Genomic DNA, 19,232 nt, shown 5'->3' with positions numbered 1-19,232 from the left:
TATATGTATAAAAGAGAAGCCTAGACCCGTCTACATGGCGCCACCACAAACCAGGATTCCCTTTTAATTTATTTTATTTCCAAAACTAGCCTTCCCCTTTCATGAAAAGTTGTAACTTTTATGAACAGTTGCAACTTTTATGAAGAGTTGTGACGTTTATGAAGAGTTGTGACTTTTATGAAAAGTTGTGGCTTTTATGAAAGGTTGTGACCATTTGTTCACACTACCTTTTGTTGTTTATATAAATAGAGAAATTTCCTCTCATTTTAAAACAATAAAATTTTTGAAATTCTTCTTATTCTTCTGGACAATTAAATAATTGTGTACTTTTCTCATGTTGAATGACTCACTGACACCATTTTTTTTGTATCAATACACCGGTGAATAGAATCGTTGTTTCCTGAGAGGATCTATTCCTTTAAATCTCAGGTACTAGGGGGGAATAGTTTCCTTAAGGGGACACTGTGCATTCAGTGGGCTCAATTTTTTTCATTCTGTTTCATTCTATTGTTGCAGATCATGGTATGTTTTTACAGTCATTAATTTATGCTTATATTATTAACTTCTTTTGCCCATATTTTTTCGTTTTTATGTTTTTGTTATCTATTTTTACTAAATTTTATCACTGGATATTATGATTACTTTAAGGATTGAAATTTGATTGAAGTGTTAGTCAATTTTCTTAGGTATGTTTTATAAAACATGAGAACTTTTCTGGTTAGAATGATTTGTTATCATCATTGGATATCTCATAGTTTACTCCCTTTAATGTATGCTTTTTCTCGCTGTTTTGTTGTCTCATTAAAATTGTATTGATTATTTTTCGTTTGGTATGTATATGATCTCACTTGGACAAAACTTTCGTCCTTTTAATGTTTTTCTTTTTTTCCTTCTCATTCAGCTCTACTAAATATTTTTTGTGTGAGTTATAACTATTTTCAGCGAGCTTAATTTGAGAATATGAAACAAAACCTGCCCTAAATAAAAGTAATATCTTAAGCTACAAAAGATATGTCTATTAACATAGATTTGTTGTCCTTTATGTCCCAAGTCATTGCTGAGCATTTGAGTTATCTAGGTTAGACTTATTTTTTTATTTTTTAATGTTCGAGAATATTTCTTTAACATGAGTCTAGAATCCAACATTTTGATCTACTTGTACTTTCATAATGCAACAACTATACATACATATTTCTGTAAAAGTTGTAAAGTTTCATTGATGAAGCATCTAGAAGGGCCTTCAGAGCAACAGTTTAATGAAGATTGAATTTCTAAAAGGGTCAGCAATATTATTTTGCTGTTGTTTCAAATATATTTTTCTCCTTCTATAAATTTTGTTAGAGTAACAAAGTAACAATAACGAAATGTGGTGAACGTTTGACCTCACACAAGTAGATTGTCTCAAAAAAATCTATTTGTGTTGTTATGGCGTACATTTTTAACGGTCTTAACTTATTTATAACTAATATTGATTATCAAAAACTTTTATATAATTTGTTTTTAACAAAGAGTTATTCTAACCATAAAATTATCATTTCTATATTTTTCATTTTAAAAAATATAGAAAAAAATATGTTTAATTGCTACATAAAAGTATCACTCAGTTTTAACAAGACATTTATATCATCAAACATATATTATGATAAATTATGTAAAAGATAAAAATGATTAGATATCAAGATATTTTTAATCATTCATTATATGTTTAAAATTCTTGAGATATGTGATAATGTCAAATCATTTAATTTCTGTTGAAATGTTTTTAAGACCTACTAAAATTTACTTTTTTTTTCTTATAAGAGTCGATTATTGGAAAAGTTGTTCAAAAGATTAGAAAGAATATTTATGCCCGCGCAAAGCGTGGGTAAATTACCTAGTAGATAAGTAATTAAAAAGAAATATATATATATTTAATATAGAAATATATACTATATTTTTTTGAATGAAAACCTCAAAAGCTAAGAGTAATTAATGTCCATGAATTTTTTTTGGCAAGAATGAAAATGGCAGACCAAGTAGAAGGAGCCAAGTGTAGCAGAAGATCACCATTCATGGACGAACAAGGAGGAGAAGAAGAAGGCCTAGTCTTGACCACCCACCGTAGTAGTAACACCATCACTATCTTCTCCAATTCTTACATCTCAAATCTCAATACTGCCACCGTAACCTACTTTTACGTAACCACCATTCATCGCGCCGTTGCCGGAAAATTACACTTACACTGTGTGACTTTTTATTGGTTGAATAACTTGGTAATTGGTTATTTTCTAAAGAACCCCTTTTGATTAGTTTGTGATTTTATAATGTCAAGTAAAAATTACTACTTCAATAATTTATGATGAAAAATATATATGTGTGTCCCAAGTGGAATGGATTGGACATAGAGATGGTTTGGGAATGATGCTTATCTAGGATTTGAACTTTAGGGATTCAAGTTTGGGATTTTTTTGTACTAATTTAATGATTATTTTAAGGAAATGGGTTCTGATGTACTAGGTCTTTTTGGGATTGAGATTGAGATTGAGATGCCATGTTTTTTGTTGTTCTATTGATTTAGGAAAGATAATCTGATGATTAAAATGAAAAAGACTTGGAAAAAAGGAAGTTGGCTAAAATCTAATAGCGACAAAACACCAGGTGATATTTTTTCATCTATCTTAGCCTTGGTGAACAGAGTTACCTGATACCTGATACCCGATACTAGTGAGAGGTTACGTGAGTTCTTTTCATCTGTCCTAGCCTTGGTGGACAGAGTTACTTGGTACCTGTTACTTTTGGGAGGGGACATGCATTCTGTGGAATTAGTTGAGGTGCGTGCAAGTTGGGTTGGGCACTAGGTTATTTATAAAAAGAGGAAGTTGAGGAAAATATTTTTGCTGCTTTGTGTATCCCTCACCCCTTTTCAAGGAAAAAGAAAGAATGGAAAACCTCTTTTTAGGAGCTTAGTAAAATAGAAGATTCATTGAGCTTTGGTGAATTGCAAGTGGCACTTAATGGCCATGTTTTTTGTATATTTTTGAATGACAAGAAACTGCATTTTGAGACGAATAGAGTATTAGTCAAAGAATGTGACTTGTATTCGCTTTCCGAGCATTATCTTTGCTGCCAGTCGGTGTGTGTATGAATGAGCAAATTCTACCACTTCTAGGGCTATATGTCTTGTGTGTCTCCTCTCTACCGTTTCAACAAGTTTGGCGTGATAATCTTCTTCCAGCCTCTTTTCTTTGCTCTTGTAATCGAGAAGTTTACTTATTATGTTTCAAATGATTACTCTAGGTATCGGTTTCTTGTGTATCATGTATGCTTTTTGGTTAGAGAGGGATTTTCAGTTTACCATTAGAGGCTTTAAGCTGCTTTGCATCAAACTGAGATTGTTGGTGTCCAGTCTGGCAATACAATGGTTTTACAAGATAACACTTTTTGATGCTTGTGCTTACCTTAAAAATCATTTGATAAGATCGTCCTGCTGGTGCTTACCTTTTTCTGTTCTTCCTTTGCTTATATCTGTGACAGCAGCTTATTTTGTACATTGTGATAAAAGTGTCTTCTTGGATAATTATAGCGACTCATAGGCACAAGATGTATCTTGTGAGGGAGGGGGGTTGTCCCTTTGTTATGACCCTGGCTCCTTAACTTCTTTCTTTCTTTTTGACAGCTCTCTTCCTCTATCTAACATAGATTATTTGAAACAAATGGCAGGTAAATAGATGTTCCAAGGTGATATCGAGCACATGCAACATAATGTGGAGCAACCACCTCCGACGTCTGCAGGTGGGGCCCAGGAATCAGTCATTACAGTTGGACAAGAGGAACAACCCCAGTTAGAAAGGAAAAAAAGGAAGTTGGCATCAAAGGTGCATAATTTTTCTTTTTTACTTTTGCTTCATCTTAACTTACATTAATAGGGGATGTGGTAAAAGTAAAATATTGCACTGTCTATTGGAGGTCAAGAAATTATTCCTGCAAGCGCTCATTGCACCATCACCAATCAAGTGGCAATGTAGAAGCAAAAAACTTTGTTTTATTTTTTTCTTTTCCATAGGAGGGAAACATAAATAACCTTAGTTGCGAATCCCCTTCACTCCACTTCCCTTGCACAAATGAAAAAAATAAAAATTCTCTGGGTCTATCCAGTGCAAGAATCCTCATTCCACAGTCTATCTTGTGTAAAGCAATATACAGACTCCCATACGAGTTATGCAGATATTACAGCAACCAAAAACTAGCAGATTCCCATGTGTAGCGTGTTTATTCATCCAAATAAGGAGATCTAAAAAAAAGAGAACTTCAAGCTCCGGGCACATTGTGACTGAAATCACATTGCCTGAACTTTGTGGAGCAGATAATACACGTTACTGTTCAGTTAATAGAAAATTTTATTTTCTTCTTTTCTAGTAGAATTCATAAATTTAGAGTTTCCATTTGTCAAGTTTATTTATTTACCTACTGATTATGTATGAAACCAGCTCGGCTCTTATATTTGGCCTTGCAGTTCCCTTTGGTGGATATTTCCAGAAATCTACTATTGGCATACCAGAGTCTTGGGGTGGTGTATGGAGATTTGAGCACTTCACCACTTTATGTCTATAAGAGTATATTTGTGGGGAAGTTGCAGGATTATCAGACTCCAGAAACAATATTTGGTGCATTTTCGTTGATCTTCTGGACAATAACTCTTATTCCTTTGATCAAATATGTACTTATTGTACTGAGTGCTGATGATAATGGTGAAGGTATGTTAAAGAGAAGGCTGTGAATCCAATAATTCTTGTGGAACCTGATTGTGTTGATCAATTATACTTGAATATTACCAGGTGGTACATTTGCTCTTTACTCTCTACTCTGTAGACATGCAAAATTCAGTCTACTTTCCAACCAACAAGCAGCTGATGAGGAGCTATCTGCTTACAAATATGGCTTTGCTGGGCAGTCCACATCGTGTTCAGCGTTAAAGAGATTTCTTGAGAAACACAAGAAGTCGCGTACAGTTTTACTCATTATTGTATTGTTGGGGGCTTGCATGGTCATTGGTGATGGTATTCTAACGCCTGCAATGTCAGGTTGATAATTCCAACAGTAGTTGCTTTCTTGTATGTGGCATTAGCTGGTGTGCATTTGTAATTTAAAAGCTATCAGTTTATCCCAGAAAATGGAAAAATAAATTTAGAATTATTAGTTTGGTTTTATGAAATTGGTTCCTTCCTCAGTTGAAAAATGATAGACAACATATTAAATTTTAGCATGACATATTTGCTACCTTGTTATGCCTATGTTAGTGCAGAAAATCACAACTTTTGCATTATTTTTGTCAATTTAGTATATTTATTAATTAGGAGTAGTTTTAATGTGGCAGTTATATCGGCCATATCAGGAATCAAGGCTGCTGCGGAACACCTATCTCACGGTAGATTTATTTAGATTTACCTCTTTGGGTAAATATTTTATCACTTTTATGTTGCTCTTATATGACTTCCATCCAAGGCATTGATCATTAAATTGTTTTTCATCTAGGTGAAGTGCTGGTGCTTTCTTGCCTGATATTGGTTGGTCTGTTTGCTCTACAGCACTCTGGGACCCATAGGGTTGGCTTTTTGTTTGCACCGATAGTAATCATTTGGTTGATATCGATTTTTGGGATTGGGCTCTACAACGTTTTAATTTGGAATCCTAAGATTGTGCATGCTCTTTCTCCCTATTATATCATCAAGTTTTTTAGGGAAACAAGAAAACACGGATGGTTTTCTCTTGGTGGTGTCCTCCTCTCTGTTGCAGGTACATCAAAGATATCATCTCTTTTATCCAAGATTAAAAAGTATCCTTGAATTAAGAGCACTTGTTCGTGCAGATAGTTACTAGTTAGTAAAACAAGGATTATATAACTTGTCCTATATAGTTTAGAATCTTTTTTTTCTAATTCAGTTTCCATCATCAGGTACAGAAGCTATGTTTGCAGATCTTGGTCACTTCACTTCCTGCTCAATGAGGGTAAGTCAGCCTGTTTGCAGCTTCAGGAAACTGTTGTGCTCTTAGTTAATTTTACCCAGCATGTACGTCTTTCTTGTCAAATCCTGAGCACTAGGACAAAAATAATTGGGTTGGGAAGCAACAAGCAAGAATTGGTTTCTGTTGCAGTTTAATAGTGAATATTTAAGTTGACCAAAGATTCCTGAATAGGGCAACCTTTCGAACTGCTACTGAATTCATGTGCAGGCAAGAGACAACCTGGCTAAGTGAAACATCTTACTAGCCAGAAAAAATGGTTCGAGAAATCAAAATAAGTGGCTCAAACCGTTTCTTCTTACTCTTTTCAAATTTGATAAATATTGTTGTAACAGTTTGAAAATGTAAAAGATCCATTTTTAGCAAACAACAAGGTTTACATGGGTTAAGATAATGAATTTGTTTTAATCAGAGAGGACTCAGATGACAACTAAGTGAAGAGAATTTGAAACCCTTTGAAGTAACTTTTGTGTCTATTGGATTTTTTTCTTTTTTTGAAAGAAACAGTATTAACTAGATATCCAAAGTGCACCCAAAATTGTATATTTTGTGAAATGGGACTCCCTAGACTGATTATCCTTTTGACTGGGCAGATTATATTGCCTATAGTGGCTGTTTCTCTGTGTCATCTTTCAATGTAGTTGATTAGTTGGATTTCTAGAACTTGCACCTTGTCAATCTGAAAGTCTTTTCCTTTGCAGATTGCCTTTTCATTTCTTGTATATCCTTGCTTGGTGGTACAGTATATGGGTCAGGCTGCTTTTCTGTCCAAAAATCTTGCTTCTACTCCAGACAGCTTTTATAATTCAATACCTGGTTAGTTCTTTATTTCACTTTTGAATGAGATTCTTCTCGGGATAGTTGATGAAGTTATATCCAATTTCCGAACTGCGGCTCATTGCTTTCATGCAGATAGTGTATATTGGCCTGTTTTTGTCATTGCTACCCTTGCGAGCATTGTTGCCAGCCAGTCCATCATCACAGCTACATTCTCCATAGTCAAGCAATTGAATGCACTAGGTTGCTTCCCCCGAGTCAAGATTGTCCACACCTCAAAGCATGTTAAAGGACAAATCTATATACCAGAAATAAATTGGATCCTTATGATTCTTACACTTTCCGTGGCTGTTGGGTTCCAGGACACAATTTTAATGGGAAATGCATACGGTAAGCCCAACAGTGTGTTGAAGATCTCTTTTGTAATATTTGATGCTCCTTTTGACTATATAATTTTTTGTTTCTTGTTTGAAAAGAACATTTAATTTCAATATAAGGTTACAATCTCCATCATGTCTTCTTCCCAACTATTTCAATCATGCTACCTACAAAAGCAACTCGACTTTTTCTTCTGTGCATCTTCCATTATAAACTTAACCTATGTGAGCTTCCCAGAACATAGCCAGTTCCATAGACCATATAAAGGAGGAGGGTTGCGATAGTTTGACAGCCAACAAAAAAATGGTCTAATCATGACGAATCTTTTGGGCATAGCAGAATTGCACTAGTTTGAGATTGAGTCATAGCTGATTGATCGATCTGTCAACTGTAAGGTAATTGTTAGAGGGGATGAAGACGTAAAATTCAATTACCGACCCAACTATTTGAGTTTTGAGGCGCAGATGGTTGTTGTCTATCACTTGTAAGGTAGTTTTGTTAAGACTACCGATTGGTGACAAATCCCAGTTTAGTTCTGTTTGCGAACTTTTCTATGGAACCTAATTGCTTTATATGATTGTGTTCCTCTAATGTGATGTGTAGCTCTACTAATGTATTCTTCTTTGTGAACCTTGTGATTGAAGATTTGTAAGCCTCATGGGACCAAAGGGGTCTCATTGAAAAGATTAGAATGATAAACAAAAACTAGAAGAAGTGAACTAGAAGGGATCTCTAATTGCATTACCTGCTGAAAAGAATGTTCTTTCTTTTCTCAAACACAGTACAAAGAGTATTCCCTTGTGTGAAGTATCATGTGGTCATTGTGACTTCTTTTATCATGATACTGATTTACAATGAATATTGTTGCAGCTACTACAAAAAGTTTATGTTCACACTTGAATATTTATTTTAATTTAGCCTTGTGATAATTCTTGGTTGTTTTCTCATATTGATTATTTTCCTTTCAGGCCTAGCTTGCATGACTAGTATGTTTATCACAACGTTTCTCACCACACTGGTCATGATTTTTGTGTGGCAAAGAAACATAGTTCTTGCCACTTGCTTTCTCCTATTTTTCTGGTTCATTGAAGGTGTGTACTTGTCTTCCGCGTTCACTAAAGTTCCACAGGGAGGATGGGTCTCCCTAGTGCTCGCCTTTGTCTTCCTAGCAGTCATGTTTGTCTGGCAATATGGAACTCGCAAGAAGTACAATTTTGATCTGCACAACAAAGTTCCATTGAAATGGCTCCTTGGCATGGGCCCCAGTCTTGGTATTGTGCGCGTCCCCGGGATAGGCCTTGTATACTCAGAATTGGCAACAGGGGTGCCAGCTATCTTCTCTCACTTTCTGACGAATCTCCCTGCATTTCACAGTGTGTTGGTGTTTTTATGTGTCAAATCTGTTCCAGTACCCTATGTCTCACCTGAGGAACGCTTCCTCATTGGTCGCATTTGTCCAAGACCCTATCGCATGTATCGATGCATTGTTAGGTATGGCTACAAGGACATACAGAGAGATGATGGGGACTTCGAGGACCTTCTCATCCAAAGTATAGCAGAGTTAATCCAAATGGAAGCTGTGGAACCACAGTTGTCAAGCTCCGAGAGTCCATCACTTGATGGGAGGATGGCAGTCATAAGCAAAAAAAACGTACAGTCGACTTCAACACTAATTGTCTTGGAGGATTTTGGAATGAGGGACTCCATTCAAAGCAGCAAGTCGCTGACTCTCCAGAGTCTAAGATCTGCTTATGCTGAGGAGAACCCACAAATAAGGAGGCGACGAGTGAGGTTTCAATTGCCAGAAAACCCTGGCATGGATCCAGCTGTTAAGGCAGAGCTTGAAGATTTAATTCGAGCAAAGGAGGCAGGGGTTGCATATATAATGGGGCACTCCTACGTGAAAGCTAGAAGATCGTCCTCTTTCTTAAAGAAGTTTGCTATTGACATTGGGTATTCATTTCTGCGCAAGAACTGTAGGGGTCCTTCCGTGGTGCTTAACATTCCTCAGATTAGTCTTATTGAAGTTGGCATGATATACCATGTCTAGAGGGAAAATAACCTGGCATTGGAATTTAACATGCCGTTTGGTTGTTGCCTGCAGAATCTTTAGGCTTAGTAGATGATTGATAGTCCTAACATCAAATGCGATATCCGATAGCAACTGTTGAGGAGAAGCTGGTAGACGATGTTGGTAGTCTTATGGAATCAAATGTGAAATATCAGAATAGAAGAACTGATTTAGTTGTTTCATGCCCTACACCTTCTATAATTGTATGCATATAGAAAATTTCATACTTTTTAATATCTTAGCATGCTTGGGAATACATAAACATTGCACATTTTCCTTTACTTCTTTTTCAGAGCATTGTACTTGAGAGTTGGAGTACATCAAGTGACAAACCTCAAAGTCCATTTAGGATGAAGGTACTCTCTTTGAGTTAATTTTTACAGCAAAATAAACAAATGTGATGCTGCTGTCATTGCTTCATTGCTTTTGTAGCTTCATAATTTAGGTCCCAAATGTCCTTTCAATTTATTTATTTTGCATATCCACATGACAAAAACATTCAGAGTGAAGTTGTACCCTAATTGTGTAACTTCACTTGCAATCGATGCAGGGTTCGAATCTCATCAAGGCTCTTTCCTCTTCTTTTTTGAATTTTTTTGCTATTGGCGAGCTAACCCTTGTCCCAGAAAATCTTTATTTATAAAAGAAAGAACAATAACAAAAAGAAACAACAATAGTTTTGCATTTTCCAAACTATCAATATACCTATTCCCATTGGAACCCTAAGTATATTCTTTCTTATAATAAGTCCTATTTCAGTATCTTTTTAATAAATTTTATTTTCTTCCTTTCTTTTCCCTAAAAAGTCTGAAGGCAACCTTTACTGGTGCTTTTTCAGAAAGAACAAAGCTGACATTTTTTATTAAAAAGATTCCATATTTTGGAAACTTTATTCCCCTTAACATGAATTAAAGTCATTACAGAATGATTCTGTATGATCTAAATCTGAACTATCAACCAAAGTGAAGTAAAATGTATGAATTTCAAAAAATTCTCAGTGTACAATTTGACTCCCTGCAGCTGTCTTCCTATCAAATCATTGAAAGAATGATGTTATCTGTCACAGAATGCTCCCATCTGGAATAATGGCACCCTTCATTATTACAACTATGCCTTTAGTGATAATGTAGCCATTTGCTTCATTATTGCACTCCTGAACATTTTCCTTATTCAATATCTGCATAAAAAGATTACTTATGTATGAATGCAGTTTGATAAAGAAAATGAAATCACAACATTCTGTGTTGTTGATATTTTCGCGCATTCAAACAACTTATCGTTAAGATGCATTTTGAGTTTGATAGGAAATCTTTCTAAGTACCTTAACATTTTTGCCAATTCTCACATTCTTATCAATTATTGCTTTCTTTATCTGTGAGCCTTCTCCAATTCCAATAGGAATGTGTATATCCTCCTCTGCGCGACCACTCTGCATATTTTTCACCAAGTTAAATATCCTTCCCCTAGAAACTTAATGTTCCTTATTGTTACCATGATCGATAAGAATCAAACGTAGAAATATGAGGGATCTTTCAAAAAGTTTTACTTGAATATGAACTGGATTCATATAGTCTCCATTTCCTCTATGTGACCATCCATGAATACCAAATGAAATGTATTCATGTGTCTTACTTGGTAAGTATCAGATCCCATTATTACTGAATCCTCAATTATCGCTCCATCACCTACTCTTGTCTTCATGCCAACGACAGTACCTCTGATCTTGCATCCCTGCACTCGGAAAACACAAAGTAAGGAAGAAAGATGTTTGTGAGACCAAATTATTGAGAAAAATTACATAAACTTTAACTATATTTCAAGGACAATTGATCACTTTTATACATTGAGAAAGCATCCGTCTCCGATCACAGAGTCTGTTATAGCAGCATCAGTTATCTGAGTTGGAGGCAGGTGTCGAGGCAAAGTGTATAGGGGAGAGTCTTTGTCATACAAACTGCTAACGAAAATGAAAATCCCGTTAGGTGATATTTAAGGGATTTACTCTTGAGACTTATTAGTTTTTGGAGATACTGACCTATATGCCTTCTTTGTGTTCTTTATGCTTTCCATATTTGCTTGGTAGTAAGCTTCAATGCTTCTCATGTCCTCCCAGTATCCACTGAATTTGTGTGCATATACCTGTTTGTTCCAAAGAATGGTTCAATTAAGAGTAGAAGACAAAATGTTGAATATCTTTACGCAACAGGATGGAGAAATTTTATGTTCAAAATGGCAACTTAGAGCAACAAGTTGCTCGGATATGGAAATACACGACTCTTACATTCATTCCTAAGGAAATTGCACCTGGTACAACTTCTCTTCTCAAGTCATTGGCCATGGGGTGATACTCTGTAAGAAGCTTTATCATGGCATCTTTGTTAACAACATAGATATCCATACCAGCATACAAATCTTGAGAAATATCTGAATTTTGTACCTGAAAATAAAGTTTTCAGCTAGTCCATAATGAGGAACAAATGAAGCTATTGGAAATACGAGAAGAAGGAAAAAGAGACGTACTACTCTTATCTCCGGATTGTCTTTGAACGAAATGACTTGATTTTCAGAATTTACTTGGAAAGTACCAAGTTCTATATCTTTATCTGTCCTTCTGCTCAAAACTGCAACAGTTATATCGGCTTTGTTGTTGCAGTGGACCTTTAAGAGTTCCTGGAAATCCATTTTGTAAAGATGGTAACCAGGAAGAACCAGAAAATCAACAATCGGATACTCTTCTAGTACCCACAAACATCTTCTTATCGCATCAGCAGTTCCCTGAGAATACATGAAAACACAGAGAAGCATAACGGTCCTATAGTTCTAATGGAGAGAAGAACCTACAAAATCTCTCAACTTCTTTATCCGTAGAATACATTGGATATAACAGTGTTGCTCTTATTCGTGTTAACAGCTACTCAAGAAGGAATGTTATAGAAAGCATTTATAAAGGCTTGAAACTGCCTGTTTTTGTTTACCTGAAACCAGCCCTTGCCTTCAGGACTCTGATAAGCTGCAATTACATCAACTAATGCTTCGTTTCCGATGTGTGCACAGGAATAAGCTCTTGAAAGGTGAGAATTCAGAGAGGCAGAGTTAAATTGTGTAAGTGCATAAATCTTCTTGATATTACTATTGATGCAGTTACTGATAACTGCATCAATGAGCCTGTAGTTTCCTGCTATAGGAAGTGCAGCTTCTGATCTTCTCTTTGTCAATGGATAAAGTCTTGAATTTGATCCATCTCCAAACACTATTGCTGCAACATTCTGCCAACAATGGTAAAGATGTAAATCTACATTATTGATTCTTGGCACATTGACATTGAATTGGTTGTAAAGAATCAGTAGAAAATAGTAACAAGATATATTGGTCCAGGCTCAACTGTCAAGGTATTGCTCGCTCTTCGTCTAACTTTTGGGACCTTAAGGTTTTGTCCCCTTGGGTTTTGACCCAAAAGACGCCTTGACAGTTGAATTCTGAACTCACTCTTTATGGCCCCTAACTTTCCCCTTCCATTTCAGTGCTGCATTTGACTTGGACAAGTTTCATAGTGAACACCTTTCTAGTTCAAGAACACATTACTAATAAGGGTAAAACGGAAAAAAAAAATTCCCTCTGTTCATTTTTACTTGTCCAGTATTGACTTGACACAACCCTTAAGGAGCAATAAATAAAATTATAATTTACTATATTACCCTATGAATATAATAAACTCAATGTTCTGTTAAATGCATTGGGAAATGACCATCTCTAAACATAAGGATAAATAAGGAACTAAATAATAAAATTATCTCTTGGTTTTCTCGACTAGACAAGTAAAAGTGAACATCTATTTTTAGTATAGTGAACAAACAAGTAAAAGTAGATGAACAGAGAATGACAAGTATTTTGAAATAGATATTTTTAGTATGGACGACATGTAAACCTGGTCTGTTGGAGGACATAGAATGTTTGGACATTCAGAGTGATTTGTAAATGGTAGATTCAACTTTGGTGGAATAGAAGATGGAATGAGCCTAGATGAAGGCTTGTAGCTATACTCATGAGGGGACTTAATCTTGAGACTTAACCAAGTAGGAAGAGACATGAGTGAATATTTTTTGTGCATCAAAATCACCTAATTGGTGGTTTATATACTTTGCCTTTTTTATGTTATGTCACATGAATTTAAGAAGGGAATATTTAGCCATACAAGCAAGTCCTATTAAAATATTTTGTCCTCTCATTACTTAGCTTAAAGTGAGCATGTTGTTATATCATGAATAAATAAATCTATTTTAATTAAATGTTTCTAAGTTTTTTTCTTTCTTCCTTTGGTTCTATGTTTAACTTTGATTCTAAACTTCTCTTTACATATATAACATATAATTTTCAACCTTTTTCTTCTTTTTTCTCCTTCATATGATAGTTATGTTATTCATTTGGTGCCATATTTTTCCTTTTTGACACAACTTTCACTTTTAAAAAAATAAAAAAGAATAAACACAGCAATAAAAATGTCACCAATGTATGATATGAATACACATCAATGTTCGAGCCTAGAATAAATACTTCTCATTATGATTTTTTTCCTCGTATTTAACTTTTTGTTTGCACAACAAATAACCGAAAGAATCGGATGTGGAATAATATTTGAAATAATATTGTATATTCGATGATGTACTAATGCTTATTAATAACTAATAATGTATGTATGTATAATGGTCTGACATCATTTGAAAATGATATAAAGTAAATATTATTAAAATCTTTAGAGATTGCTCGAGCTTATTTACTTCAATATATTTTTGTACAAAATTATGAGTACGCCACTTGGTCAGAAGAGTGAAGGGTAGCATGATGCGATTGGCAATATTTGAAAGTTTGAAAGGAATCTTATGAAGGTTTTGCCTCTATTTTTTTGGCAAATGGGAATGGAGTGGATATGAAGGTAGGCATTATCTCTGCTTTCGTGTCTTATGTTATATTGTCCCCTCTATGAATTCTATGTCAAGCAAGTTTAAGAAATTTTATATCTAATTATTATTATTATTATATTAAAAGATGAATTATTTAATTCCTTTTATAATAATGTTTGTCTTAGCATAATTAGCTTTACAACTAATACTGAGAAGCTTTTGTTTTGTTAGTACAGAAAAGTTTATTATAAGAAATTACTAATGTTGAATAAAGAAGCAAAGTCTAACTAGCAAAGTCTTGGATAAACTTAATGAGGGGCATGTTGGTCAATTCAAATAGTATATGTATATTTGTCTGTTTGGTTCTATTTTAAAAAAAAATCAAAACTAAATCAAATATTGTGTGGTTTTTAAATATTTAAACCAAACCACACCCCAAAAAGGATCGAAGGATCGATTTATTTAATTAGTTTGATTCATTTTTTGATCTGGATCGATTTTTAATCAAATCATAAGCATCCTTGTAGAAAAGAGAAAATTTTATAATTGACATATATAAGACTATACTAGTCATGACATTATTCTTTATGTTTCAAGTTTTAACATTAAACAATTACGGGCTATAATATTTGTTGAATAAAAAAAAGGAATATATATATATATATATATAAATATATATATATTAACAAACAAATTAATAATAGTTATGATAATTAATAATAGGCATAAAATCAAGAGAGTCATAACAATCAACATATTTGTTTTCTTGTTTAGCTCAAAATAGTACTAACCTTTTCTCTCACTTGTTAATTACCTATCAAAACATAAATCGCTTATTTTTTACTCAATATTCGTATCTTTCTCTATCAACGCTCAAAACAATAATAGCTCAAAATTTTCTCTTCTCTCACAATTTTTTTCTTGTTTCGCCATTATCTTTCTCTGTGATGGAGGGCTTCTTATCAATATTAATCAAGTATGGTGGTAGTTGAAATTGTTCAAATTAGTGTTTATTTCGAATGTGTTTTAGTTGTGTATATCAATAAAATTACATAATTTTATTTGATTTAGTGAATAGTATTCAATTTTTATTTGAACAATTTTTTAAATTTATATGGTTCGATTTTNTTAAGTATGGTGGTAGTTGAAATTTTTCAAATTAGTGTTTATTTCGAATGTGTTTTAGTTGTGTATATCAATAAAATTACATAATTTTATTCAATTTAGTGAATAGTATTCAATTTTTATTTGAACAAATTTTTAAATTTATATTGTTCGATTTTAAATAAGAATTGTTTTCTTTTGGCATGAATTTGGTATAGGAATTTGCATATACCCACAATGGAATTGATTTATATACGGTTAATTTATGATTAAATAATTTTACAATTAACTTGTGTAAATTTGGTGCACTTCTTGGTATGATTCTTGTATGAACTAATGTTTAGTGTTGGTAGGTTAGTGTTTATTTTGAATGTTCATGTTAGTGTTTATTTTGAATCTGGTACTCTTATTGGTATGAATTTTGTATGAACCAGTGTTTAGTCTTGATATGATATTGGTATAGAAATGATCAGGTTGGTGTTTGTAATTAAAGAATGCTTACAATTGACTTGGTCTTAAGTACATAAAACTGCATGAATCAGATTATTGCTCTCCTTTTTATAGTTAAAATTTTTTGAGAACGCATATGCAATTTCTCTTGAACCTCTCCCATGCGAGAGTACATGGGATATACCAAGTTATGTGTCGGAGTCTAATTTGTTGCCGCCTAGTTCTAAAAGAAAGATAGGGAGATCATAACTTGAACGTTGGAAGGAGTTTGTTGATGTGAAATTCAAGAGGTATAAAGTTAAGTGCATCACATGTCGTCGGAAGGAACACAACAGGAAGATATACCCTGCTAAAATTAGTCATAATTTCTTTTAATTTTAATTTAGTTGTTTAATTGTGACAAACAGATCCGTTTGATTTTTTTTGGGTCTTTTAACTTAAAGAATTATGGTTTCAGAACATTTATTATATGTACTACTTACTCCTATGTGTATGCAGTATTTTTCAAATGTAGACTAAAAATTAAAACTGGTTACTGCTGGTAATCATTTGGAATGGAATTCTAAGCCAATCATCTATCTTCCAACTGATCTCATTGGTCTTGATGTAGAATAATTGATAGTATTCGGAGCATGTTCCTTTCCTATGTGCTGTCCACCATATTTGCTAGCAACAGTGTCAATTATTTCGCTCTCATTAGTTGTGCCATCAACATTCTTGTTTTTTCCATATTGTCATATGATTGTGACATACCTTTGACGATGGTATGTTGCATCAATGTCAATGTAACCCATATCAAAAACTCCATTACTAATATTTTTAGCAAATAGACATGCGTATAGTCCACAAGCACTAAAAAAACATTGAAAAAAATTATTTTGAAAAAGAAAGTGAATTAATTATTATGAACAAATTACAATAAAATAGGAATACATACTTTGATCTTGGATCTTGTTGAGGTACATCGTTCATAAACTCAACTTTGTGGCAGTTTACGTTTGAATGAAGAAGAAGGAGAAGAAGAAGAATGGAAAAGTTAGAAGAGGAAGAGAAACTGGCATGGGTGGAAAGAGAAACTGACATGGGTATGTGGCGTGGGGGTGGGGTGTGGTGTGTGATGTGTGATGTGTTAAAAGAAATCCCTTAAAAGGTATAATTGATAATTTTAAACTTATTCTGTCTCATAATTTCTTTCTTTCACCTATTAACATTATATAAATTAATTAATTTATAAATATAATTAATTAATTTATAAATTAAAATGATTTGTTAATACTTGTAATTAAAACTTTATAAGTAGTAATAGAAATAAGGGCAAAAAACTTAAGTATACAAATTAAGTTTCTTAATTACCACTATATGACAATAGTTTTTTTTTTCCGCCTATATAACAATAGTTTTTTTTCAAAGTTATGTTTTAATAGTAAAAAAAAAAAAAAAAAACACCAATGCGTGCTCCAAATTTATGATATTCCCCATTTTTCTCAAATTCCATGATTTACTCAAATTAGTTATAAATATTCTCTCCTATCAATAAAAGGTTTCTTAACAAATATAAAACTATATTTCTATTCATTCTTTGCATACCAATAATTATTCAATCCTAATTCAACATAAAGGGCGTTGGGACGCATCAGGTATTAACGATAATTCAATATTTTAATTGGTGTCTTTTAATCGTGTAATTGAAAAACATGATCATTGTTGTTGTTATTCACCAATTCCATGATTTGAATTTATTTTTTTTATTAATTGTTTGGTTTTTTATATGATTTTTAGATTTGGAATAGAAATAATATATAGTGATTATCTGTTTTGGTAATTGATTTGGTGAAATTATTTTTTTTTAATTATCAAAATTATGAAAGCATATTCATTGTACTATTGGTTTTTTTTGTGTCATTTGGTGTAGGTTTTATTGTGCATGATTATGGTGAACATATTGATAATATAAGGGTACGTAATGATGGTTTAAACACCATATTTACGTTAAAAATCACTTTTAAAAAATTAAATGTTGTCTATCTGGAGTTGTTTAAATAATGGTGTAATATAAGTTGATTTTTATTTATTAATTATTTGGTTTATTGTATGGTTTTGAGATACAAAATAGAAAGAATATTTAGTGATTATCTGTTTTGGTAATTTATTTGGTAAATTTAATCATTTTTAATTAGCACAATGATGGACTGCATTCAGAGTTGGTTTTATTTGGTGAAATTAATCGTTTTAATTTATTTGGTATACTACTGATTTTTTGTTGGTGTCATTNACTTGAGAGCACCTCAATTACCCACCTTGTACCTTCTACCTCCCACCAACACTAGGTAATTATGTCCCACAAAAGATTTAGGTAGATCGGAAGAAATCACTTAGGGGTCGTTTGGTAGCTGGTTAGAGTTATGCAGATATTAGTAATAGATGGATAAGTTATGAAGGAATATATGTATTATTTTATGCAGGGTTGAGTTATTTGACCTTCTATCCTGCATAAAATAATACATAGATTCACTCATAACTTGTACATGTATTAGTTATGTGGGTTTCTACATTGCAAACCAAACACGAATTAATACTATACATGAATAACTTACCTCCAACTACCAAACACGACATTACTTATGCAAGACTTAAGGTATCTCTACTAGTATTTAACCCTAGGATTTGAGGGTTAATCTTTTGTGGTTTTTACCCCACGTCATTGATCACTAGAACACATCGTGAGTTCCTATTTGAACTTGGGAAATTTCAAACTGCACTTGCCAAACTATTATACACCTTAACAAACTAAATCGATTGAAAATCTGTCTGACCTAAAAGTTGAAGTTTTGCATGGAACAGAAGATATTAAAAGAATTGTTAACTAGATATTTCACTTTTTTCCATGCTAGTTTCCTGTTAAACTGGCATTGGGTTTGTATTTGAAAGCACCATATAACAAGGCAGGCAATTTCAGCAAAAAATAGACAAGATTGACAACTAGTTAATGACAATATGATCAAATGCCACACAGTTACAGACAACTTACGGCTGTCAATGCTGCTTCAGCACCTTTATTCCCAGCCTTCCCACCAACACGGTCGAAAGCCTGCAACATTATAGGATTTCTATCATATGATATACTACCACACACCATAACGACGCTGATAGAGAGAATAATACAGGGTGGGGAGACTTAGATGGGTTATGATCAGCAGTCCAACAACCCAAGAAGAATGTGTAGAGATATGAATAGATAAAAGAGGCGGTAAATTATTATAGTGATCCACAGAAATTTAATGTTTGATATGAAATTCAATGGCGAACCTAGAATAAGTGGGAGGAGACTAACCATTATACATAGATGAGGATAAAGATCGTGTCTTGGAATGTGAGGGGACTTAATGACGAAAGAAAGAGGGGGGTGGTAAGGAATCTGATTAATCAATGGAGTGCAGATGTGTATATTTTGGTAGAAACAAAGTTGGGGGGAAATATAGATAGACTCATACATAGTATCTGGGACAATAGATGGGTGGGAGAGATACATTTAGAGGCAGATGGTAGCCGGGGGG

General features: G+C 33.5%; 3 protein-coding genes across 7 annotated transcripts in view; 1 reads left to right on the top strand and 2 right to left on the bottom strand.

Moving 5' to 3' along the window:
- Positions 1-1,968: 1,968 nt before the first annotated feature.
- Positions 1,969-9,644, top strand: LOC125878185 (potassium transporter 4-like). Of its 5 annotated transcripts, XR_007447733.1 has the most exons (11): positions 1,970-2,252; positions 3,700-3,854; positions 4,493-4,733; positions 4,815-5,060; positions 5,354-5,404; positions 5,512-5,772; positions 5,933-5,985; positions 6,702-6,816; positions 6,913-7,167; positions 8,124-9,429; positions 9,520-9,644. XR_007447733.1 is itself a non-coding variant. In XM_049559379.1 (10 exons), exons 2-10 carry the CDS (start codon positions 3,708-3,710, stop codon positions 9,203-9,205), a joined length of 2,409 nt encoding a protein of 802 aa, XP_049415336.1. In that variant the 5' UTR covers positions 1,969-2,252; positions 3,700-3,707; the 3' UTR covers positions 9,206-9,491. The 5 variants fall into 5 exon arrangements, 4 of the variants coding, with proteins under 4 accessions (XP_049415336.1, XP_049415333.1, XP_049415332.1 ...); XM_049559379.1 differs by lacking the exon at positions 9,520-9,644 and having other exon boundaries at positions 1,969-2,252; positions 6,744-6,816; positions 8,124-9,491; XM_049559376.1 differs by lacking the exon at positions 9,520-9,644 and having other exon boundaries at positions 1,970-2,223; positions 8,124-9,491.
- A 565-nt stretch (positions 9,645-10,209) lies between these two features.
- On the bottom strand, positions 10,210-13,334 carry LOC125878213 (inactive glucose-1-phosphate adenylyltransferase small subunit 2, chloroplastic-like). Its single transcript, XM_049559414.1, has 9 exons — positions 13,152-13,334; positions 12,202-12,492; positions 11,750-12,001; positions 11,508-11,663; positions 11,262-11,365; positions 11,069-11,180; positions 10,859-10,957; positions 10,548-10,655; positions 10,210-10,403 (listed from the first exon to the last, which is right to left on the bottom strand). Exons 1-9 carry the CDS (start codon positions 13,332-13,334, stop codon positions 10,287-10,289), a joined length of 1,422 nt encoding a protein of 473 aa, XP_049415371.1. The 3' UTR covers positions 10,210-10,286.
- A 5,342-nt stretch (positions 13,335-18,676) lies between these two features.
- LOC125878209 (6,7-dimethyl-8-ribityllumazine synthase, chloroplastic-like) overlaps positions 18,677-19,232 on the bottom strand; it is a 12,601-nt gene continuing 12,045 nt past the window's right edge. The window contains exon 7 of the mRNA XM_049559410.1: positions 18,677-18,766. Coding sequence (XP_049415367.1) covers positions 18,692-18,766 — 75 coding nt within the window. The 3' untranslated portion in view covers positions 18,677-18,691. The remainder of the gene's footprint in view (positions 18,767-19,232) is intronic.

This window comes from Solanum stenotomum, chromosome 10 (assembly GCF_019186545.1).
Source record: "Solanum stenotomum isolate F172 chromosome 10, ASM1918654v1, whole genome shotgun sequence".
NCBI lineage: Eukaryota > Viridiplantae > Streptophyta > Magnoliopsida > Solanales > Solanaceae > Solanum > Solanum stenotomum.
The sequence above is the reverse complement of the archived record's forward strand: the minus strand, read 5'-3'. Positions and strand labels throughout refer to the sequence as shown.

Bases quoted from the DNA above. Each gene is read 5' to 3' on its own strand.
- LOC125878185 (XM_049559376.1), top strand. From the start codon at position 3,708: ATGTTCCAAGGTGATATCGAGCACATGCAACATAATGTGGAGCAACCA. The intron at 5,773-5,932 runs GTACATCAAAGA...TTCCATCATCAG, and splicing joins TGTCCTCCTCTCTGTTGCAG to GTACAGAAGCTATGTTTGCA. The intron at 7,168-8,123 runs GTAAGCCCAACA...TTTTCCTTTCAG, and splicing joins TTTAATGGGAAATGCATACG to GCCTAGCTTGCATGACTAGT.
- LOC125878213 (XM_049559414.1), bottom strand. From the start codon at position 13,334: ATGCACAAAAAATATTCACTCATGTCTCTTCCTACTTGGTTAAGTCTC. The intron at 11,366-11,507 runs GTAAGAGTCGTG...TGGAACAAACAG, and splicing joins CAATTTCCTTAGGAATGAAT to GTATATGCACACAAATTCAG. The intron at 10,404-10,547 runs GTACTTAGAAAG...CTTTTTATGCAG, and splicing joins GAATTGGCAAAAATGTTAAG to ATATTGAATAAGGAAAATGT.